This window comes from Podarcis raffonei, chromosome 8 (genome assembly GCF_027172205.1).
Source record: "Podarcis raffonei isolate rPodRaf1 chromosome 8, rPodRaf1.pri, whole genome shotgun sequence".
NCBI classification, from domain to species: Eukaryota; Metazoa; Chordata; class Lepidosauria; order Squamata; family Lacertidae; genus Podarcis; species Podarcis raffonei.
Genome location: NC_070609.1, coordinates 21,412,219 through 21,436,734, shown reverse-complemented (window position 1 = coordinate 21,436,734; position 24,516 = coordinate 21,412,219). Strand labels below are relative to the sequence as shown.

The window sequence follows — 24,516 nt, the reverse complement described above, 5'->3', positions numbered from 1 at the left end:
AACATAAAAGTAGATTTGTAATTATTGGTTGAATGGATGTGGTGGGCAAGACCCAGGCACCACTGAAACAGTCTTGAGGTCCCTCTGGTTTTTAAGGGAGGCATCTAAGCACACCTAAGGATCTGCTTAAGGGGACAATGGCTGAAAAGACTACATGATCACTGTGCGTTTTAATCCAGGTGTGCCCCAATCACATTGGAAGATGGGCAGGGAGCTGATTCGGTGAGCACAAGAGGAGGGAATCGTCCCTTAGCGGCCACACACAGCTTTTTGCCTGCAGAAGATCCCCTGGAATCTCCCAATTCAAAAGATCAAGGAGCAGGCAACGAGGAAGGGCTGCTTCCTGTGCTTTATGATTCCAGTGTGGCTGACAGCTCAGTGGCACAGCATATGTTTTGCAGTTCCTGGGTCCAATCTCCAGGATCCCTAGTTATAACACAGCAGGTCACTGGGAAGACTACTATCTGAGTGAGACCCTGACAGTCAGACTAGACAAACGAGGTTTGATGGACAAAGCATCTGATCTAGTAGGACAAAGCAGCTCCCCTGTACTCCTGCACGGGGTGTCCTGGCGAGGAGTATGGGACCTTCCCTTGTCTGTCACTTTCCTCCCTCTCCTCAAGCCCTTTCCTGTTATTAGCCAGGCTTAATGTGGATTTTGGAGCCCAGCTCTGGCTGATGCAAAGGAGATGTTTCTAGGGGGCTTAGCTCATGGGCTGGTGACTTACTGTAACAACTTCATGTTGAGTTTCATCACCTATATTTCGGGAGGTGGGGGGAAGCACTGCTCATTGTCTTCCTTGCCATGATTCAAAGAAGAGGAACAAGTGGTTCAAAATAAGCAAATTTCTTAATTTGCCATGTTCAGACAAGCTGACATTGAATCTCTTGTTCATGGAGTTTTGGCATCCCTGGACAGGCCCAGCCTCCTTTTAATAAACAAGCAAGGGGGTGTCAAGGAGCAGCTTTGGAAGTGACATCATAAAGACAGGGTGTCAGGGTTGTGGGAAAGGAAGTGAGGAAGTATGTGCTCCACACTTCCCTGCTCCCAAAACACACACATCTCATCAAGCGGTCCCATGAGAGAGAGAGGCAGAAATCTCACTAGAGCTCTGTATCCAGGCCCATGTTTTTTGTGCAGAAGGTCCTAGGTTCTACCCCAGGCATCTTCAGATAGGAAGACCTCTCAATGAAACCCACAAGAGCCTCTGCCAGCCAGTGTAGAGAACATGGAGTTTGATGGACCCAACACTCTGTATAAGGCAATTTGATATGTTTCATATCACAGAGAACAGGAAGCCCTCAAATAATGTAACATCCAAGCCCTGCCTAGCTACAACTAGAGGTGCTATCAGAAACTGATCACATTTCCAAACTCTGCAGGCTACTGACACCTATCCTTATTGTTACAGGGTGAACATTTCAGATGGCCCAATTGATAGGTCCTGACTTTGTGCAAAAAAAGTATGCTGATATAGACAGAACCTATGGCTGTCCAGCAGAACTTTGTATGGCACTCCAGTACTTTTAAGAGCTCCGCACTGGGGAGAAACTCTAGCTTCACCCATCACCTGTTTTCCCTAATCATCACTAACATCTGTCCACCACTAACCTGCTATGGGCTGCCTAAGTAGAAAACTAGTTACTTTGAGGTGTCTTGGGCTCCTTCATTTTCAGCCTTCGGACTACAGCTTTCATAGGAAGCCACATCACCTCTCCTAGCCTAGATGATCTTGGGCTGGTCAAATTCCAGATTTTTGCCAATAGCCCTCCTTCTCCACCCCTGTGTCTGTGTGTATCTTGGTTTATTGCACCTTCCTCCCCACTTCCTGAATCTTTACCTGCTATAGCTGCCCTCCTCGCTTTACAGGCTACAAGGTCCCGCGCATATCTAGCAAGGGTAGCATTGGCGATGGCGAGCCTTCGCAGGCCAGAGGGTGCATACCGCCAGAATAAATAGTTGCCATTGCTCCCCATCCCTGCCTCCCTGCTTACCCTGGCCGTTTCCCAGGCCAGCAGCAACAGCAGTCGCCATGCCAAACCTGTGGCTGGCTCTTAACGTAGCAGTAAGTGCCACTCATGTGTGCAAAAAGTTGTGCAGTGCTTGCGCACTGAAGCAAACCCATGCTAGCACACATGCCTCTGCTTGTGCTGTACGCACACACATTTCATGCCCCCAACTGCCTGTTGTTTCTTGTTGCAAGCATGGGGTTGGGGTGTGTGTGAAAAAGCTGGCGCTGCTCAGATCAGCTTCCCTTTGCACAGTGGGCTATGGAAACCACAATGTCAGTTGCTGGATCTACAATGGTTGGGGGGAGCCCCTCCCTTCTGCACCAGCCATGCCATGAGTGTGATTGCAGGTGGGAACAGCTGGGCAGGGATGGTAGCAGAGCAAACTGATGTTACAACTGCCTTTAGTGCTGCAAGCTTCTCCCCTGAAGCTCTTGGTGCTGCTATCTATCAAGACCGCGCAGAGCCCCGTCCCCCACCATAATAAAAGTAAGGGGATCCTAAGCTACTGGCCTTTGCCAAAGGAGTGTCACAGGTGGGCAAAGGCCAGGAAATGGAGCTAGGGTGTCCAATTAGATTTGAGCGGTACTGAAAACAATTAGGAAAGGGGTGAATGAAAAGCCAGAGCTGTCAATTCACTGAGGCTACCTAGGCCACCGTGGAGACCCAGATGACTCTTCTAGCCACAAATCACTAGTTCCTTCTTTCTGTGCAATAGTGCAGGTGCCCAGGAAGGGAGGGGGAGGGAAGGGGGGAGGGAAGGGGGTGGGCGGGCAGCAGCTCTGCAATGCCATGGCTAACTTGTGCCTATTGCACACATCAAAGACAGATCTGACTTACTGCACGATACACCTGGCACAAGCGAGTAGTCGCCGGTACCTTTCAAAACATTTTACCCTACATTGTGTATTTGTGTGTGTGTGTGTGTGTATGTGTGTATTTAGTGTTGTTGTCAAGTTTAAACAGATGGCTCTAGCCTGGCTGAACAAATGAAGGCAAAGAAAATAAGAAAGGCGGAGTAGGGCGGGGGAGAAAGTTTGTTTCCACACACACCCCACCCTCTCATCCTGCTGACTGGTGGGTCAGAGTTGTCTGAAGTAGGTCTCACCCTGGCACCCAGCTCTGATTGGTGGGCTGCGGGGCGCTGGGCAAAGTGGCCATGTTGAGGCCGTTTTGCGGCGGAAGAGCTGAGTCAAAGTTGAAGTCCATCTCGTCGCTGTCCATAAAGTCGTTGAGGATGATGGACTCCACGTCGCACTCCAAGCTACCGTTGAACATGTCCAAGTCCAAGTCTGCTGGGAATCTGTCCTGGCCCAAAACAGGGGTGTGCATGGCTTCTGGGTAGGGTCCCTGCAAGGAGTCTAGCAGACTCATGTGCGCCCCTTGGTTGTTGATGTAGGAATGGATGTGCCCGTGATGGGGCATGGCCACCATGCTGCAAGAGTCATTGGGCAGGCTCATAAGGCTGATAGGAGAGGGTAAGGCACTGTTGCTGATTGGGTGGTGGTGGTGGTGGCTGGCTGGTGACGGGTGGTACAACGCGTTGCTCTTCATGAGGGATGACGAGTGGGGAGGGTAGGGGACAAGACCTATCTCTCCACCACCCCCGCCACCCCCGCCGCCACACACAAGGGGGTTTTGTCTGTGGCCGCGGGGTGGCCCCATGCTGCTGGCTTGCGGCATGTGCGCCTCGCCCTCTTTGTGGGCGTAGGAGATGGAGGAGAGCAGGTCCTGCAAGGAGGCATTGCGGTAGGAGTTCATGGGAGCAAAGGTGGCCTGCTTGTTCTCCTGGATGGTCTGCATGGGCAGGCGCCGCATAAGGCTCATGGCCGGCTGGCTGTAGATGGTCCCACAGTAGGTGCTCCCTCCTCCTCCTCCTCCTCCTCCACCGCCACCTCCTCCTCCTCCTCCTCCCCCAGCGCCCACAGCAGAGCACTTAGAGTTGAAGCTGAAGCTGGAGTTCCTCTGCCGGAGGCCCCCGGCGGGCAGCGGCTGGGCAGGGCTCATGCTGTAGTTGTCCTGCAGGTCTTCCAGGAGGCTCTCACCAAGGCTCTCGTTCAGGTTGATGGTGCCGGTGAGATCGGTCAGCCGGGGCATCTCCACGGAGCAGCGGGCGTTCAAGGAGGGGGACATGGTGCTGGACGGGCTGGGGTACATCAGCGGGGAGGACGGAGTCCCGTCATCCTCTTCCAGCTCGTCCGGCTCGTGGTTGGCTATGATGGGGGAGAGGCGCCCACTCAAGGTGCTGGCCGAGGAGTTGGCCCGCGTCCGGAAGTCGGCCCAAGCGTCGTACTCCTCGCTCGCGTGGGAGTTGGGGCTCTCCGACCACTTGGCCTGCTGGCTGACCGGGCTCTCCTCTCCGCGCTCCTGGGCTGCCTGCAGCTGCTTTTTCTTGCTGGCTTTGCCCTTGATCCGCAGGAACTTGCTGTTGTTGTCCATGGAGACAGCTCGCCTGCGGGGCGTCTTGCCAGTTTTGCCCCCTTCGGGGTTCAGCATCCACCAGGAGCTCTTGCCCGTGCCCTCATTCTGCACGCGGATGAAGCGGGTGTGCAGAGACAGGTTGTGCCGGATCGAGTTCTGCAGACAGAGTGGGAGACAAAAGAAGAAGACCCCCATCAATACCAGCCAGAGAAGCAGCCCAAGCCCACTGTACCATCACACAAGGCCGCCAGTGTCAGCAGCCAATGCCTCTACACCTTCAAAGTTATCAGAAGAACATCAGAACAGCCTGCTGGATCAGGCCAGTGGCCCATCTAGTCCAGCATCTGGTTTTCACAGTGGCCAACCAGATGCCTACAGGATGCTCATAAGCAGCATCTTTGTAGTCTTAAGATCTTAAGCCAAGGGACTCTCTGGACCTCTCTGTCTGACCCATGGAACTCTCCCCAGTAATTCCCCCCTCTCTCCAGGCCATACTCTTCACTGGTCCTGGTTTGCACCCCAACATTTTTGCCTGGCTGGAAAATGTTCGTGAACCACGTCTGGGTGTGCGTGTGAATGTGAGTAAAGGGAAAAGAAAAAAGGTATAGGACCCCTGGACAGTTAAGTCCAGTCAAAGGCGACTATGGGGTTGTGGTGCTCATCTCACTTTCAGGCCAAGCGGTTCAGGCTGGCGTTTGTCCACAGACAGTTTTCCGGGTCATGCGGCCAGCATGACTACATGGCTTCCGGCGCAACAGAACACCATGATGGAAACCAGAGCGCACGGAAACACCGTTTACCTTCCCGCCGCAGCGATACTATTTATCTACTTGCACTGGCATGCTTTCGAATTGCTAGGCTGGCAGGAGCTGGGACAGAGCAACAGGAGCTCACTCTGTCGTGGAGATTCAAACCGCCGACCTTCTGATCGGCAAGCCCAAGAGGCTCAGTGGTTTAGACTGATTTGTGGGAACTGTAGTTCTGTGAAGAAACCAGTGGTCTCCCAGCAACTCTCAACACCTTTAACAAACTACAGTTCCTAGAATTCTTGGGGGGGGGGGTGAGGAAGCCACGACTGTTTGAAGTAGTACCATAGTGCTTTAAATGTATGGTATGGCTGCTAGGCTTGCCACCTGTTCTGTAAAATACAGGATTGTCCCGTATTTCAATGTAAAATGCTACATCCTGTATTGATACAGTTTTGGCCTGTATTTCAGGTCCCCCCCCCCTCTCTCTCTCTCTCTCTCTCTCTCTGCCAAGTTAGGGATCCTCTCCAAATGCATGTGTTTGAAAGGGTGTGTGAAAGGTCATGTATTTAAGCTTTGCGTAGCCAAGAACAGACAGATGTACAAATTCAGATGGGGGGGGGAATTGTCCCCCAACTGCCCTGCCCCACCCTGTCCTGAATTTTGCCAGAACAAAGGTGGCAACTCTAGATGTGCCCTAAGCACAAGGAACTTCCCGCTCCAGGTAGGAGTTGGGCATCATTCTTTAACAGTCCCTGAAGACTGGAGATTGTTGGAAACAGCCCGGCTACCCTTTCCCAGTTCTGCTTTTCCTGGAGAAACGGCCACTTTTCTGCTTCACTCAAACACGACATCCGTGCCTGCCCAGACGCTTGGGCAAGTTGGCACCCCGAGAGATCCTTGAGTGCCCCATTCAGCAGCTCTGTGATGGAAAGGCCTCTCCAGGTCCCCTATTCCCATGGCAGACAAAGACCCTTGCAGCAGCTGGAGCTGCAGCTATGCCAAGGGCTCTTTGCCATTGGATTCATTCCCCCCCCCTTTTTATTTTTTCAACACCATCCAAAAAAGCAAGCTTAAACATGGCAAATGGAGTTGCGGCGGGAGAGGGTGGCGGGCGGGAGGTAGCTCTCTCTGCTCTTTCAGCTCCCAGAGATGCCTTTGATTCTAATGCCTGGCGGGCAAAGAGAGCCAGCAGGGAATTTGATCCATGGCAAGCGTGGGACGCTGAGAAACTCTCGCCTGTGACCTGTGGATTATTCCTCTGCTTCCATCCAAAGGAATTTTCCCATGGAATTCTCAGTGGGGCTCTGCACAGCTGATTAGCCTGGCAGACAATAGCGAGAGGCAAAGCGCTGCTGCCGCGGACTGCGTGCGTGTTGTGGTCCAAAGGGGATGGGTGGCAATTGGATTCAGCCTCTGGTGCAAGCAGCAAGGAGATGGGAGAGACCCCAGTCGTGCTGATATGAGGTAATGCATAGGGCGGTGGATGGTGCCAGCATCAAATATTGGCACCTGCTGAGGCTGGTGACCAGTAGGAGGCCCACTGCCAATTCCTGGAACATCCTAGCCCCACGGCTGGTGCTCCTTGCTCTCTGCCACCAGTTCACTCGCCTTCTTTGAGCATCTGGGCAATGAGATGAGAGGGGGGGAAAGGACCAGGAGGGTTTTTTTCTGAAAATCTTGACCATCGAGCTTATCCTCATGGATTTTGTCTAATTCCTTATCCTTGACCTCAAAGAGAAGCAAACACACACAAACACCTCGGTTCCACTAAAAATAAAAACAATCATTGAATTATTGTATATTTTGGATTGTGTCCAACTTAGGTCACATTCATGCCATACATTTAAAGCACTATGAAGCCACTTTAAGTAGGAGGAGGAGTCATGAGTCCTAACATCTCCCACCAACCTCAGTAAACTACAGCTCCCCAAATCTGTCCAGGCAGACCCTTATGGTGAAATAATCCATCTCTATCTCTCAGACTAATCAATCTCAAAGGGTCGATATGAAGATAAAATGAAATAGTCCTTACTTCCTGCCCTGCCCTTGTTTTAGAAAAGGTGGGGCACAAATGTGAGTAGCTACACCCCCAACTTATCAGGTGTCTTTGGTATGAAGCACACCTCTTGCCTCAGTTTCCTAAATCTGCAAAATGGGAATGCTTCACGTCAAATTAGAGATGGGAAACACTGTGTATACCCTGTACTTTAAACATACATTCCAAATCTGGAGCCTTTATGAATTATGCAAAATAATTTACATGCATCTGCTTAGTTTGCATAATTTATTCAGTTTCCCCTAATTGCAGCGGCATGCAAGGAACTATGAACAATTTTGGAACCTCGGTCCCTGACTCCTGAAATAACTTCCCGTTCAGCCTCGCCCTGGATTCTGCAATTGCAACAGTTGTTCCTCCTCGCACACTTCCATCTTTACCTCCTTAAGGACTAGAAACATGCATGCTTCCAAACAAAAACTGGGCTTCTCTGCATGCCAAATCATGTGCTCATGTAGTGCAGCTGGAGGATATGCAGAGGGAAATCATCCAGAGGCCAAAATAGGCTGACAACTGGAATTGGAGAAATGAGCATAATTGGTGCCTGATTTAGCTCTCTGTGGAACTCCCAGGCTGACGGATTCCAGCCTCAGCAGAGGCTGGTTTTTTAAGGAGAGGTGAGCTGAATGCTCCTTTAGTCTGGAGCTGAGGAGGTGATCTGCTGGGGCCAGGGCTGAATCTATCACACAAGCACCTGCATCAGACGTGGGGATGGGAGCACATTTCCAATATTGCCTGATGAGAGGACGGCTGAGGAGTCTGCAGAGAGTTGGTGCCATGCCTCTGTCCAGAGGCATACTAATGAGCAGGCAAGCAAGTTACAGGCCCCATATATCATATTATGTAATGGCTTACTTCTCTGCACTTCATTTATTTGGAGATTGCTCGCAGGCTGGCACCTTGCCAGCAGCCACCAAATCCAAGTCTACAGAAATCAATCTCGCGCTGACTGATTAAGCCGTGTTTAGAACTAATTGCTCCTTCGTGTGTGGGGAGAATAAATTATGGGCTTTCATCTCAGCATCTTTAAAATGCAGTGGCAGGTAGGGTCTGGCTGTTAACCCCTTCCATCCTGCAGCTCAGAACCAGCAGGCTCACCTGGAAAGAGACAGAGGGAAGGAAAAATACAGAATCCCAGCTATGGAATCGAAGGGTTCAAGCACTGATTCCTCCTGCACGTCCTCAAATGTCCTCATCTGGGTGCTCTTGCCAGCAACAAAGGAGCATCATGTCCCTTTTGGGGCACCCAGGAAGAGAACTGCACCATACAGAGGAAGTTGTTTTTAATCAGGTCTGAGTATTGGTCCATCTTAGTGCAAAAATGACTGGCTGGGACTGCAGAATCTCAGGCCGGGAGAGGTGGTTTTTTTGTTTTGTTTTGCAACCCCTGCTACCTGGTTCTGGCACTGAACCCAGAACCTTTTGCATGGCCTAACACTGGCCTATAGTCTTTTCCTGATGCCATTTGCCACCTTGCTGCATGCATACAGCCTCTGGCTCCAGCCAACCAGGATTAGATCCCCAGGTTGCAATTCTCTTATTGCAGGGGAAAACCTGTGGTCCTGCCGAAGTCTTTGGACTCCAACTCCCATCAGCCAGCATGGCCAATGGTCACTCAGGGAGGATGGGAGTCCAATAGCAACATTTGCATGTGACATTTGGTTCACTTTGTAGAATATGCTATCTCGGGTTCAAAAGCTGCTCCGAAACGCCATACTTTAACCAGGACCGCTTTTGTTATTCCCTAGTGGGAACAATGACATTTCCAACCCCACTGCCACCACAAAGAAAGGGCTGGGTGGCTTTATTAGAGGTTGTGCTGTGTTAGATGTGATCCCTGATACTGGAAAAGAAATCACCACCAAAGAATCTGGCACACCCCATTCCCACTGTCACAGTGCCCTAACTCCCAGGTATGTCATTGGAGGGTCATGCACTAGACAGAGGTGCTCCATGGTTCCAAACAGAAGCAGCCACTGAGCTGAAAATTAGAATCTCAAAATTGCAGAATTCAGTTTTCACTGTGAAAATTCAGCTTTAAGGGGAAGCCTTTAAAGAAAACAACATCAGCAACAATCTCGGAACCTTAAACACTTTCTCACTAATTGAAGATGATAAAATAAGGTAATAGGTTGTGTGAAATGCTCCTTTTACAATTTCCAGAGGGGTAGCTATCTTACTGTTAAGCCTTTTTCAGCAAACACGAACACTTGCGGCACCTTAAAAGCCAAATGATTTATCGTGGCATAAGCATAGAACTTACTTTCTTTAACCCCTAAGTGCAACAGCATAAGAAACACGGGAATGCCAAAGCAGCAGCAGGGAGAGAAAAATGGACCACAATGCAGAGAGGTAGCAAAACGTTGCCAGCAGATGGCTGCTCAGAGAGTTTGTGCTTGCTTTCCCCTTCGACGACCACTCACCACTCCTCTCCAGCATGTTTTCAAGCTCAAAATGCTGCCCTGATCCATCTTCGTAACTAAGGAACCTGCTGTTAGTATGGTTGCCAGGTCAGGAGCATCCCAGACCCTGAAATTTCAGGGCCCAAACATGAAACCTAGGGGGTCCCTGGAGATGGAGGTTAATTGGGAGAGAGGAGAGGAGGAGGGCAGACCCCTCCCCAAGTGGTTGCAGCCAGCTCTTGCCAGGCTGAAGCTTGCAAGCTGCATGCACTGTTGTTGTTGCTGCTGCTGTTGTTGTTGTTGTTGTTGTTGTTGTTGTTGTTGTTGTTGTTGTTGTTAGACACTTTTGCCCACCTGGAGCTTCAGACCCTCTGTCTGCCGCCTGTTAAGGACCAGGCAAACTCGGAAACTTAAGGTCAGACCTGGAGATTTGGCAACACTAGCAGTGAGAGAGAGATTGAGAAAGAGGTTGGTGACTGTCCCAGCCCAGACAGGCCACACTGAGTGCTTGTTCTCCACCAAAGCTTGGAACAGACACTCCCATAGCTGCACAAAATGCCCCTTTGAAAAAAAAAACCCACCTAAGAACATTGCTACAGCTACTCTTTCCCCCAGCCAGAAGAGGCTGCCATGTCTCTGCGATTCATGCATGAGGGGACCTGCCAGAGGCAGTTAGTTGCACAAAGAATCACCCTCTTCCCTCCCACTGCACCTCCACTGCCTCTTCGGAAAGGAATGTGAGACGCCGAGAACCCTACACAGAAGCATGATGGCTGTGACAGTGCACCCAGACAGCAGACAGGGGAGCTGTGCAGGGACTCAGAACTGCGGCTGGATCTGACAATGAGCCAGCCCTTTTGAGGGGTGCCTAGGGAAAGTTTAGGAGGAGGTGCGGGATGACTTGCCAGACAAGTCGTGCTTGGTGCCCTCATCAATCTGGGCAGTTTTTGCCTTCGCCTTCAACACTGAGGAAGTGCTCGGATTAAGCAGAGGAGAGAGCTACGTGCCCCTCCCTTCACTGAATCTGCAAGCCACACTGCAGAACACAGCCTACCTTTCTGTTTCTGATTAATCCTAAGGTGAACAGATGATTTGGTTTTTTTGCACACTTTAGTACCAATCTGACCCCATTTCCTTTCGTGTTTCATCTGCTGCGCCTATCTCCCTTGCATTCAATCTCGACACTATTGTTTCATAACAATATTGCAGAACTTAATTGCTCCGAGCCATCCTACATGATGTGATGAATGGAAAGGCAAGATGAAAAGGGTTTTTTGGGGGGGGTGGACCAGCTACTTCCCACTTTCCTGCTGACACCACCAAAAGGCTTCTATATCAAATTTAGCTTCCACTAGGACCAGGGATGGGGAACTTGTAACCTTTGTGATGTTGATGAACTACAATTCCCACCAGCCCCAGCCAGCATGAGAGGAGTTGTAGTCCAGAAACATCAGGAGGTTCCTCATCCCTGCACTACATCAACCTGGTGCCCTCTAGATGTTCTCGGATTACCACTTGCATGAGCGTCAGCCAGCATGGTTGCTGGTCACAGGAGGACACACCTTTTTTAATAGAAAAAAAGCACTGGGTATATTGTATATTTACATGCTTTTCAGGAAACATGTGTTACAGGGTGGCATTTTAATAATGTAAATAAATGAAAGGTTTGATTGTTGTAATTGTTGTTTGTGTGTTTTTTAAAATTGTGCTGTAAACTGCCTTGGGATAACATTTTACGAAGGAAGATACACACTATATATATATATATATATATGGGAGAACATACTGCCTTCTCCTCTGTTCCTAGTTGAGATGCTTTGGGTGGGGTGTGCCTCGGGAAAGAAGAAAGGAGGAGGCAGTGGGCTTCAACATCACAACCGGCATGTTTTATGTGTTGTGGAGGGAGATGGGATTGTTCATTTCCTGGACTGGAGTGTGAGGCAGCAAAATTAGGTGCAGTTCAGGTGCAGAAAAAGACATATGACAACAGGTCCCCTTTACCCAGGCAGATGAAAGCAGACACATCAGATGAGACTTTTTGCAACAAGGAAAGTGGCAGGGAAATGCAGTACAGAGTAACACTTGCTTTGATGCCATGCCCTCTACTCTCCCTGCAAACAAATCGGGATGAACACTCAAGGAACAGGTTGACTGGAAACTACCTTGATCTCTTCTTCTTTTGCCTAAAAATGCCCAGTTCCTTCAACCTTTCAAATGTCCTCACTCATCTTTGTTTCCTGCCTCTGAACACATTCTTGTTTGACTATGGGCTCATCCAGACTTTTGCTTGTTCCGCCGCTTTCCTCCAGGAAAACCTGCTCTTCAGCATTGAATCAGAGCAAGCGTCATCCAGGTTTTCTGCAGATTGAAGTTTGCTCCGATTCAGCGCTAAAGACTGAGTTTTCCCAGAGAAAGCAGCAGGGCACACAGAAAACCGCTTGGACCCATGCCTTGAAAGCGCAAGACAAGCGTATCTCTATAACCTTTTTAAAGAGCAATGCCCAGCTTAAAATTGCCTTAGTTTCCTTTGCAGCAGGAGCATGCTGCTGACTTATGTTCACTTTGTGATTGACTAGCATCTAGAGATTTTTTTATCCTGAACATATGCATATTTTTCTGCCAACTTTGCATTTGTCTCTGTTGAATTGCATTTTGCCCCAATCACAGTTTTCCATTATATCGAGGCCACTTTGAACTGTATTCCTGTTGTGGTGCTAGCTACCCTCCCAACTGGATGTCAGCTGCAGATTTGCGAATAATTCCTTCTACCTTTTCATTTCATTTAAGTCATAATAAAAGTACTGGACCCACGACAGAAACTCACAGCAACCCATTCGACCCAGTTGCCCAGCCACCTGAAGACATCATCCTCTAGCTTATGTTAAACCAGTCCGTGAAGCAAAATATCATGGAGAACTTTGCCAGATGCTTTGCTGAAATCAAGATAAATTACATCCACAGCATTTTCACAACCCCTAAGCTAGTAACCCAATTTAGAAAAGGGGTGGGGGGAAGAGTGAGAGTGAGAAAGAAAGATAAGATTATTCTGGCAGGATTTATTCTCCACAAATCTGTGCTGGCTTCTACTAATCACTCCATTATTATCAATTAATATTTTATTGTTTTAGCTTGGTGGTTTTTATTGCCTGTTTTATTGATTGAATATTTTGCATTATTATGTTTCGTACTAGCCATAAGCCACTCTGAATCATTTCATGCACACACATGTGAGCCAGAAATAAAATAAAATAAAAATAGCCGCCCGTGTATCCCCCTCATGTTAACAGTGTTCACCACAAGAACCTTACGGGGGAGGGGGAAGCGTAGCTTAATGGGTGGGTCTCCCTGTTTCTGTAACATGAGCAATACTTCTCAGCATCGCAGGATACCAACCCACAGTGCCACAGCTGGAGGAAGTTCAAGCGTTGCCAGCAGCTGGCTGCAACAGCGCATGGCAATAGCCAAGGTGGCCAAATCTGTACAAATGAGTTCCTTCAGTCTGACATAATGTTAACTGCTGTTCCATTTGAGGTGGCCACTTACACATCACAAAAAAGGGACAGGAGATTTGCATCAAATCTGCATGTGCTAAAGCAGTAGCCTTTGCCCTTTCCTGATCCAGGACCCACCTTCAACCCAAGAACACATTTGGGGAGCTAGTTCTTTCTTTCTTTCTTTCTTTCTTTCCTTCTTTCTTACCGGTAGTGTTGTTGGGATGCACTTTAGATCAGGCTGTGATCTTGCAGTACTTCCTGACTTATCATGTGCAACTGTCTATGGGAAAGGAACAGGGCAAGCGGGGAACCCACTCAAATCTGATCCTAGGAAGCGTGAGTCAAGCAGAAAACCACTCAGACCCATGCCTTATAGGCACAGGACAAGCAGAAGTCTGGACGAGCCTTAAGTCTCTCCCCAGGTCTCCCCAGGATTGTGCCTGAGCACCCACCCTAAACATATTGTCTCTGTAAAGCAAGTCCTATTGATTTTGATGGAGATGACTTTCAAGTAAGCATGTTCCAGTTTATTATTCTGTCACAATCTGCACGTGGAAAGTGGCTTTCCAGCATGTAGTCCCAGGGGGCTAGGCCAGGAATTGAGGGAGGGGTACGTTTTCTAGGGGAGGATTGTCACTGGGACTGCCTGTGGGGAAGGAAAGCTCTAGGACTATACTTTTTAAATAAAATTGGTCACCTGAGGTACTGTACGGGGATGAAGGTTGTACCCTGGAAAATAAAGAGTTGGACAGCACAGAGGCTGTAGAAACTACTCAGGAAAATGGATCATATGGTGTGTGTATTTTACTGGTACTTGCATAGCCTGCATTCAGACAACCATATATTGGCTTATTAAGCTGAGATATGCACAAACCTTTTGCTCATACATGAAACCTCGTTCTCTCCTCCCTTTGGTCCAAGCAGCAGTTAAACCAGGAAGCTTCTAATTAAACACTTGCTGCTCAGTCCACACCCGTGTGTCATGGTCTCCAAAGTCAGGCTCTCGCACTACCCTGAGGAAGATGTAAGGGAACAGGAATAGCAGGCTGTTCCACACGGGGGAAGGGACTCAGCTCCCCACCCCCTGTGACCTGCTGGCATATGGATGTAGTTCTTCCACCTTCCTCAGACTTGAAGGCCAGGCCACAGATAGCATCCTCATTTCCTCCACAGGGCAGATGTTTGTGCCTGAAACACCCAGAAAAAGGGTATTTTAAGTTAGCACAGCCAACTCCACAGGTAGTTGGGGCCAGCTATAGTATAGGCCTTGCCAGCCTACATAAGGCCTCAGATGGCTCCAGGTCTCTGCTGAAACAACATATTCCATAGCTCAGCAAGTAGAGCCCTGCTCCCCCCTCTCTGGAAGAGGCTCAGTTTATCGCTTCTTCCAAAAGCTCCACCAGAGCAGGATAATCCGTGTTGCATCCAACTAAGTCATGCTCCGAGTAGACCCACTAAAATTAATGGACCTAAATTAGGCACTGGCATTGGCCCAACTCTCTTTAGGACTAGCATTGGATCCAATCCAGAGAAACTATGGTTAATGTCTTTAAAACAAGCCAGGATTTTTAAACATTGGTTTGAAGTTGGTATAGTGCCCAGGCTTGATCCAAAATGGGTAACTACAGTTTCATGGTTCAGATTAATCAAGAAACTATGGTTAATTAGAGGCTTCCTAGTTTAATTGTGACTTATGCAACGTAAGGAATGATCGGAAGGGTCTTAATGTGCAAACAAATGGCCAGTGCATATCTTGGCTTAATAAACCAAAATATTATAAACTGAACCAGCTCATAATGTGGAACGGGTCCTCGATGCTTTGTGGACCATGTTTGTGTGAGAAATATTCTGCATGTGCTTCACCATGTTCATGTGATGCTCTGTACTTTTCTGTCCCTGCCTACTTTCGCCAGTTACAGAAACTCTGGGTTCTGTTTCATTTTATTGCTTTTAGTCATGTGAACACGATTTTTAGCTCCTGCCTTGGGGGCCTGTCTGAGCAGGTGAGGCAAGAGGCCAGTGCCGGGAGAGAGGGGCAAGTAAGGACAGGAGTGCAGACATGGAAAGGTAACGGTGAGGCCACCTGGAACCTTCCCTGCCCTGAAATCCCCTCACAGCCAGAGTCAGGAGGGAGCCGTCAATCAAAATGCCTCCCCAGCCTGGCTCAAGCTCCTAAGCCCACATATTTTTGCCTTTTTTAGACAAGCCTTGTATATTAGACATTTCACCCTTTCAAAAGGTTCCGCACAAACACAAAAATTCACCCTGCTTACTTTGACACCGGCAGGCGTGGAGAACAGCTGCCCAAGCTCCTGGGAGAGATGCAGGAAAGGAGAACTGCACACACACACACACCCCACACACACCTCCAACACCTCCTGCCCCCAATTCCACGGACGATGCTTCTGTGGGCGAGGGAAGATTCCTGCCCTACATTCATCAGCGCCGAATGGGATGGAGGCTGCAGTCTTGCTCTGCGAAGGAGCTTCATTAAAACAAGGCGTCAGCAGTAATTAAGGCTCAGCTCAGCAGAGCTGAGGAGCCAGTGCCGGCTCCATGAAGGACTGCGTAGGCACTGGTGGCTGGACCAGAAGAGCGAGTGCAGAGGTGGGAGTGACTAGGACAGCAGGCTTAATTAGTGGAAGGGAAAAAGCTAATTTGCGCTTTGCACTGCATCCCTGGTACCAAGAGACCCGATGTTCCGGCCCTTAAAGGCAGCACTTGGAGATGCACTTACCCCCTGGGGACTTTGCATTCCCAGTGCCATGACACAATTATTTTTTATTTGTGTGAGTTTTGTTGGCGGGCTCCTGCTTGGGAGCCATATAGCGACTCTGGGAAGAGAGAGAGAGACTTTCTTTCAGAATAAGCACCCACACTTAGCTCCCACAGCACCCTCTAGCAGTTTGCCGCTTGCTGTTAGCTGCCACGCAGACAGACACAGGGACCAACGACCAGCCTCACTCCCATGATCTTTGCGGGATGCGAAGCAGCAGCCATGCACGGAGCAATGAAAAGGAAATCTCCTGCGGTTTTCAAGTTTGGTGCGGACTACTTCCAATTCCCGAGAAACCGCTCAGAGCTTTTCAATCACGCACCAGGAGGCAATGTGACCTTCTCCTCTGAATAGTTCATTGCTCTGTGATGCTACTTAGCCATAGAAGAGGGCAGCTGTGTGAGAAAGAACATGGGGAAGGGTCGTAGCTCAGTGGTAGAGCATTGGTTCAATCCCTGGAATCTCTGGGTAGGGCTGAGTACGTTCCCTGCTTGAAATGCTGCCAGTCAGCGCAGCTGCCAGTCAGCGCAGACTATGTTAGATGGACCAATAGTCTGAAGGCTCATCCAGACTGAATTCCACCCGCCCTGCCCCCCACCCCGTGCTTTCTCTGTGAAAACCCACTCTTTCCAGCTGAATTGGAGCAAGCAGAAATCTGCATGAAATCCAAATTGCTATTTGTTCTGATTCAGCTTTAAAGAGTGGGTTTTCATGGGGAAATTGGCAGCAAGGGGTGGGGGGAGCACTCAGACACAGTGCTATAAAGTGCAAACCTGTGCCTAGAAAGCATGGGGCAAAAGTTAAGTGTGGAAGAGCCCTGTCTCGGTAGAAAGCAGCTTCATCTGTTCCCAGGCAGAGAGGAAAATGGAGCAGGAGGGAAACTGAGTCAAATTGGGACACACACTTAAATGGCAAGCTTGCAGCAGACATGGTCCAGCACCTCTGTGCTGGAGCGTAGATGATATTATATATGAAGTGTGTGGTTTTTTTTTAAAGCAGCAAAATAATTGAATTTTGACTTTTTACAATGTTGGGCCTTTGCAGGCTGGGCTTTTGACATTTGAAATTGAAGGGATGCTTTAAAAAAACACTTTCATAAATTTAAGGGTCTTGCTAAATTAAGTGCTTTACTTTTTGTTGCTGCTGCTGTTGTTTTAAACAATCATAACACAGCAGCATGTACAACTGAGATGGGGGGAACACAAGGGAGGATATAAATTCAAGTTTTTACAGTGTTAGCATTCAGAATTTGCTTGAGTTTTAAATAAAATTCATTTCAGTTCTGTTTTGGAAATTCATGTAGCCTTGGATTGGTGTTCTGCATGTTTGCAAAGAAGCCCTCCATGCCTGAAAAGGACCCTGCAGCATAACTGGTCAAAATCCAGCTCTGTTGAGGATAGGAAGAGCAACCATAAGCCATAGATCCCCTCGCAGCCATGCTCATACTGTAGCCAATAATGCTAAACAGAAAGGCAAATATGCAGCCCCAACGTATCTATCACCACTTCTCCGGGACACACGATCTCTGGAGCCAAACAAGCACTTTGAATAAAAGGAGCCAAAACTGAAATGCAGATAAAAGCAAACAGGAAGAAGTCAGGATCAAAGCAAGACTTCGCTCTCAAAGAATTGCTCTTGCAAGGGTAAAAAGGCCTGTTCTGGAAGTGGTGGCCTCTTTTCTTGGCAGTGGCACCAGGATGCGGTCCTGGCAAGACTGGTCCATTAGGGCAGGAGGGGCATGGTCCCCACTAGCCGCAGTCTGCCCTCAGCTGACCCCATCTGCCCTTGACATGCTGCCTGAGGCTGATGGGTGTTGGAGTCCTACAATGTCTGGTAACCACGGGAGGGAGGGAGGGAGGGCTAAACAACCATAGGGAGTACTGTCAACCGCTAGTGAGGCAACACAAAATAGTCTGATGGTTCCCATCTTTTCTTGCTTTGAGTGTCCTTCTCCATTAGAAGTAGCTAGCCAGCCAGCCAGGAGATGCAGAAGTGATGGTTGCATGCAGTTTGGTCAGAGGAATGGCCAGAAGGTGCCACTTGAACCCCAAGCCAACCACACTGAGAGTGTCAGAAGATTCTCCATGTGTCTTCATGGTGCAGCCCAAGGATGCTACACCAGTGCTACAAAGTTGGGACCTTTGGGAGCCTTCTTGCCCTTGGGCAGACTGGGCTGTTGCATGCAGTTAGTGAGGGTAGCAGCAGGTCTGGGCTGCTTTTTGTTCATAGAAGAGCATTGAATCCAAGCAGCCGCACATTCTAGTGGCTCCTAAGGACTCTGGTTCCCTTGAATCTCCTAAACCAACAATTAGCAGCAATCTTGCCCACAGTAGTCCTGAACACCATGCAACATTCCTTTTGCAAAATATCCCATTGGGTCACAGCCTTGGCCCAGGGTAGGGATGGGAAAATTTTTCAAATTTGGTTTCTCTTGCCTTCTCATTTTTCCCCACTATTTTTAGTTTGTGATAGAGAAAATTTGGAGGGTATGGAGCAGGGGTAGGCAACCTAACGCGCAGGGGCCAGATGCAGCCTAATCACCTTCTCAATCCAGCCCACAGATGGTTTGGGAATCAGCATGTTTTTACATGAGTAGAATGTGTCCTTTTATTTAAAATGCATCTCGAGGTTGTTTGTGGGGCCTGCCTGGTGTTTTTACATGAGTAGAATGTGTGCTTTTATTTCAAATGCATCTCTGGGTTATTTGTGGGGCATAGGAATTCCCCAAAAATATAGTCCGGCCCACCACATGGTCTGAGGGACGGTGGACCGGCCCACGGCTGAAAAAGGTTGCTGACCCCTGGTATGGAGTTATCCGACTCCTGAGCCATCTGAAGGAAATTCTGTATAGGGAAGTTTTTTTTAATGTTTAATGTTCTATTATGTTTTTATATATGCTGAAAGCTACCCAGAGTGGCTGGGTCAACCCAGTAAGATGTGTGAGGTATAAATAGTGAAATTATCATTATGGAAAGGGACGTCCCTATTTTCATCGGAGAAATGTTGGAGGGTATGTCTGTGCAACTGAGCTCGTTTGTAAAGTGTGGATTAAGTAGGGGCTCATCTACACTTCCACTTGCCTAGAAAGCACAGTTCCGAGTGGTTTTTCCCTTGCCCCACTCCTTTCCGAGGGAAAACCCACCCTTTAGTGCAATTGGAGCAAACGTCAATCCAGAGAAAACCCAAATTGCTGTTTGCTCCAATTGAGTGCTAAAGAGAGTTTTTTTCCCAGGGCAAAGCAGCCAGAAGGACAAAAGGAAGTGTGGATGACACCTAGGTTCACCTGTAAGTATGAACTATACCAACGTTCTCTCCCATCCCGATCTCAAGGCAATGCTTCCTTGGGAGAGAGATAGTATATTTTTCAATCATCAAACTGCAGTGTTTGGCCACTAAGAACCTGGGAGCTCCCCAGATTGCAAAAGCCACTTGCAGCTTAAGTGCTTATGTGGAATATGAATGGGCAACCACCTGCGGCATGACAGGTGGCTAGTGACTCAGTTCTCCCTCTCAGCATCTCCACACCATCTTGCGACCTTTATTTCGCCACTGTCGTGGGTGTGTTTGTGACTCTTTTTAATGCTCCAGAGGCAAAACGCACTTCTGCAGGACCACTCAAATGTGGGAGTGATCAGCTAGCCTACTAAGACAAACAACAATGCACAAGGACAAGGCTGTCCTCTCCTCTGCAACTATGCCTTCCCCTTTTGCAAAGCTTTTTCTTCCGCACAGCCGCCACCCTTGAGAAGAAAATGATGTGCTTTTGATCGGGGCATATCCCTCTACCATTCCGTATCATGCATTTCCCCAGTTTGGCAAAAGAAAAATTGGATGCAAATTGGACTTTAACTGCAGTTAGTGCTGCTGCTGCAAACACGCACACACATTGATGGGTGTGGTTGTGTGTTCCAGTGCACAACACAGAGCCCAGCACATGTACACTGATTATTATTATCTATTATTATTTATATACTGCCTGTCCCCTAGAACTGGGACTCAAGGTAGCTAACGAAAAATTTAAAGAAACATGGATAAAACACCAAAAGTTAAAAACATGTAGAAGATAATAGTGAAAAATTAACTGAACTCTAATAGAATTAAAATGATATAAAACAAATCTATAAAATCTGGTAAACAAATCTATTTTTTAAGAAAAGTGTAACACTATTAAAAACTTCCTTAAAAACAGTCAGTTCCCCAAAGCCTGCCAGAATAAAATAGTCTTCCCCTGCCAGTGCAAGGACAACAGAGGGAGCCAGTGTAGCCGCTCTAGGAAGAGAGTCCCAAAGTCTGCGAGAAGCCAGCCTGATGAGTGTGTGTCAATCAATCAATCAATCCGTCTTTATTGTTGCAACCACAGATCAGCCACGAAATTACAATTCAACAGATACAACTTTGCAGTGTACAGGCCAGCAAAGGACGATTTGGGATGAGCAGCATAGATGAGCAGCATGGCAAAGAGCTGGGATGTGTGTGTGTGTGTGTGTGTGTGTGTGTGTGTGGTGTCGCACAATCACACTTAGGATGTTCTGGTTCCTAGTACTGCATACTGATGCACTGGTTTTTGCCACTTCAGTGGTGATTTTGCTAGTGGGATCTGACAAAAGGAAGGAAGTGTAAAAAATATCAGATCTGCCTGGGAATTTAGTCAAAATAGTTAAAATATACGAGGAACGGGTGTCTTTATAATATGAGCAGTAATAGTAGTATGTTGCTTGATCGTTTCAATGGCCAATGGACAAAAGGAGGGCATGAATATCACCCTTTCAGTAAGGTAGATTATAAAGTGTAAAAGAAAAAGGACCAGAGTGAAAGCTCCGTGTGAATGAGTGAGTGTGAAAGATTCGAGGTACAACATAAAGAAGCACATTGATGTGTGTGTGTGACATAGCCTTGATAGGTGTATGTGTGTCCCAATGTGCCAGAAAAAGCCCTGCACACAGAAGTGTGTGTGCTCTAAAGTACAGAGTCCTCTACATCTGTACGCCAATGAGTGTGCCCCCATGTGACACACAGGGCTCCGAAACGGAGTGTAAGGCAAGCAGCGGAGGAACAGTTGTGCCCTTGCAGGCGATAGGCTCTCTCTGCCACCCGCACCTCCCAAGGAGTAGGGAGTCACCAGGGAGAGAGATGGCACCTGCCGCCCACTTGGCTCACCCCTTTGACAGCAGCTCTGCCAAGCTGACGTACTCCTTTGTAACAACTGACATGACACTGCCAAGGCTCTCCATGAGACATAACAATTCTTCGCTGAGCAAATTTGCATGTGCAAAAAATAATATTTGCATGGAGCCAGAATGCTCCCTTTGTAAAAGTGGGCAGCAACGGAGGTGGTGGGTCCTGGATTTGCCTGGGCATGCCCTTTTTCAGTGTCGACAGGATACGCCATGTGTCACATGCCCTATGATGACGGCAGCTCCCCTAGCAGCAAGGCAAGGAGGCTGCTGATCCCTGGGTCCAAGGCAATTGCAGCTCCCCTGCCAGCCACATACAGGCACAGGCTGAAGAGAGAGTAATCTCTCCAGACGTGCAGGATGCTGCCGTCCCCGTTGTCGCCAGGGGAGCTGCGTGCCAGGGTGACTGCAGCCCACCCTCCCCCTCCCCCCACCCTCCAAGAGCTTTCCTCCAAGGAGGCTCACTGTCGAGGGAAAACAGCCAGTGTGAAATCAGTCTGATTAGCAATTAGTCCCATTGTAAAAGGATTAAGCGGAGGAGGGGAGGAGGCATTGTTCTGATGAGTGACTTGACTATCAATTTGCATCTGGAACAGCCTGCCCTTGATGCCGCTTTTCCCGGTGTCCTTTTGACCACTGGTAGGCAAAGCAATCAGGTCAGCGGGCTCTGCAGGCAGGATTGGCATAAGATGGGAGAAGGAGGAGGTGGGGGGGCGGGCGGAGAGGAGGAGATACTCGTGCATCTCTGCGGCAGCTTCATGCTTTTGGCAATGTGGTATAGTATAAGCACCCAGCCAGGAGCGTGGGAGGTGTCCTCAACACACACACACATACACACCACTCGACATGCAACATTCCAAGCAAGGACCCAGCCGTGCAGGCTGCACAAATTGGATCTGCTGCGTCCAGAACCTGAGAATATTCAGTGCGCTTTTTAAAAGGCACCCCCCCCAAAACCGGTGCGCCTCTTTTTCTGTCGCTGCAGCTCGGTGGTGGGCACAGCCAATTGCTGGCATGAGGCTCCCTTCTGTGCAACTCTCAAAGGTAATAGCCCTAAGGTGGAGGTGATGAACTTCAGGCCTAGGAGCCCCATGCGGCCCCCGAGGCCTCGCAACCTGGCCCCTAAGACTCTCGCTTGGCCACACCCCCATCCCCAGGCTGCACCCCTCACTGGGCCCTGCTCCATGCTTTTTCTTGGCTGGAATGTGCACAATGTGACGATGCTCGCCTGCAGGGAGGGAGAGGGGTGTCTCTGAATTTTGCACTGGTGGAATGTAGCCTATTGCACAAAGACTTATTGCTACCATTAGCATGTGGCCCCTGGAATGCTGTTCTCAAGCGAATGTGGTCCTTGGCCTGAAAAAGGTGCAAAATTCAGCACATTCACTGCTAGAATGTTGCTGTGTTGCACAACAGAGGCACAACTTTGACACCTCTGAGCTGCCTGTGTCCCATAGGGCAACAGCAGCCATGTGGGCTTCGATTATGCTCAAATCCTGTCTACCGGTAAGGCTCCGAGAAATGGAGTCCGCTGTGGAGGAACCACAACAAATCTGTCCCCAACTTGCACCTAGGTCTAGCTGGCTGCAGAAGATGCTGACACCCACCCCTGTCAATCTCTGCAGCTGGAGAGGTGCAGAGCAAACAAGGGATGAAAAGGAGGCGAGAGAGCAAGCTGGTCTCTCCAGTTTGCTGTGCACGAGGCTCTTCCTCTCCTCGTTTCCTGCATCTTCCAAGCAGGAGAAGAAGCCACCCCAAGCAGACAGCTCCTCCATCCCATCCTACACACACACACACACTGCATGAGTCTGGCGGCCGCACACAGCAGGCTTGCGGCTCTTCAGCATCACGTGCTTGTCCCGAGATGAACTGGTGGGAAGCAGCTGTTGGTCTAGACTGAGGGGCCCCCAGGCTGGAACAGCACGCCTTTCTCTCCACCAGCCAGGATAGTGGAAGTTTAACTCTCTAGGTTTTCTTTTCCTGCTGGGAGGGGAGAGAGCGCTGGGGAGTTGTCAGGGATGCCTGGGTGAGTTTGCCTGTGCATGTCACAGAGGCATAAATGTGCCCAATGTGAATCTGCAAGGCTTGAGGCCCCTCTCTCTCTCTATATATATACATATTTCCATTGCAAAATTTATGTTTAAAGGGGGGGGTAGATAAAGGAAAAAGGAAGAAAAAAAGAAAAGCCCACTACCTCATTTTAACAATGCAATAATTATCAATGTATCCATCTTAGTTTACCAGGCTTCCTCAACCTCGGCCCTCCAGATGTTTTTGAGACTACAATTCCCATCATCCCTGACCACTGGTCCTGCTAGCTAGGGATCATGGGCGTTGTAGGCCAGAAACATCTGGAGGGCTGAGGTTGAAGAACCCTGATTTACACATATAGCTCAACGCCATCCTAATGTCCAAGCTGGTATCTCAACAAAGCTGCACTTTATGGAAAGTGCATTCAAATGTAGCAAGGTTTGATTTTAAGGCGTTCCTGTTGTGAGTTTATTTCATCTCGTGCTGGAATAGTCATTTCGTGCACAAAAAAATAATATTAAAAATGTTATTCTATCTTATTGTTTTATCATTGCATTTTGCTTCCCTTATCCCTTTTGCAGCATCTGCCTTCTCTACCCTCCTTATATTGGATCCCTCTTGGCACAAAGTTTCTAAAGTCACAGGAAAAATTACACAGGAAAAAAAGTGCAACTATAAACAACTATAAAAGCTCTCCCAAATCTCACAAACTGCAAGCCAGGTAGGAAAACAGGCTTGCCAGTTATTGTGAACACATTTGGAACCAAACAGAGTAACTCATTTTTTTAAATTTTTTAATTTATTTTTTTTAAAAAAGCTTAGAGTCAGGCTCCAGAAGTGGGAAGGGAAGATCACATGGGCTGTTAAATGGCATCATGCGAAATAACATGTTTGTCAGAGGAGAAGAACATAAGCAATAGCTACTAGTGTTTCACTATGTACAATATCAAATGTGTCACTTTCAGGGGCGACAATAATGAGCAATCGCTCAGCACATGTGCAATAACAAATGTTGCAGAACTTTCAAGGGCAAGCAGAGATAAGCACTATGTAGAAAGTAAATGTGGCGCCACTTTCAGCAGTGAACAATAATATGAAATAACCCAGCACAATGTGCAATAGCAAATGTGGCACTTGCAGTGGGGAACAATAATAAGCTACTGTAGGCTTGCACCAGGATTCATAGCAATTTGGTCAACACACCCTTATGCTGGGGTGGGAAGTGACGGGCAAACTATCCATTCAGTAGATGTCCACAAGAAAACCTGTTCGGCAAGGGAATGAAAAAAACAACAGGGAGATTCTGTGCACTCTTATCCAGTCAATCAGTACACTAATACAGAAAGAGACTGCTACAAAGACCTTGCTAAGTAAGTGTTCTTTTCTCCAAAGAAAACAAAGCC

At 48.5% G+C, this 24,516-nt stretch overlaps 1 protein-coding gene across 1 annotated transcript in view; it reads right to left on the bottom strand.

Annotated features, from left to right (window-relative positions):
* Positions 1 to 1,326: 1,326 nt before the first annotated feature.
* FOXO6 (forkhead box O6) overlaps positions 1,327 to 24,516 on the bottom strand; it is a 112,858-nt gene continuing 89,668 nt past the window's right edge. The window contains exon 2 of the mRNA XM_053398476.1: positions 1,327 to 4,587. Within this exon, the coding sequence (XP_053254451.1) occupies positions 3,115 to 4,587 (1,473 nt within the window). The 3' untranslated portion in view covers positions 1,327 to 3,114. The remainder of the gene's footprint in view (positions 4,588 to 24,516) is intronic.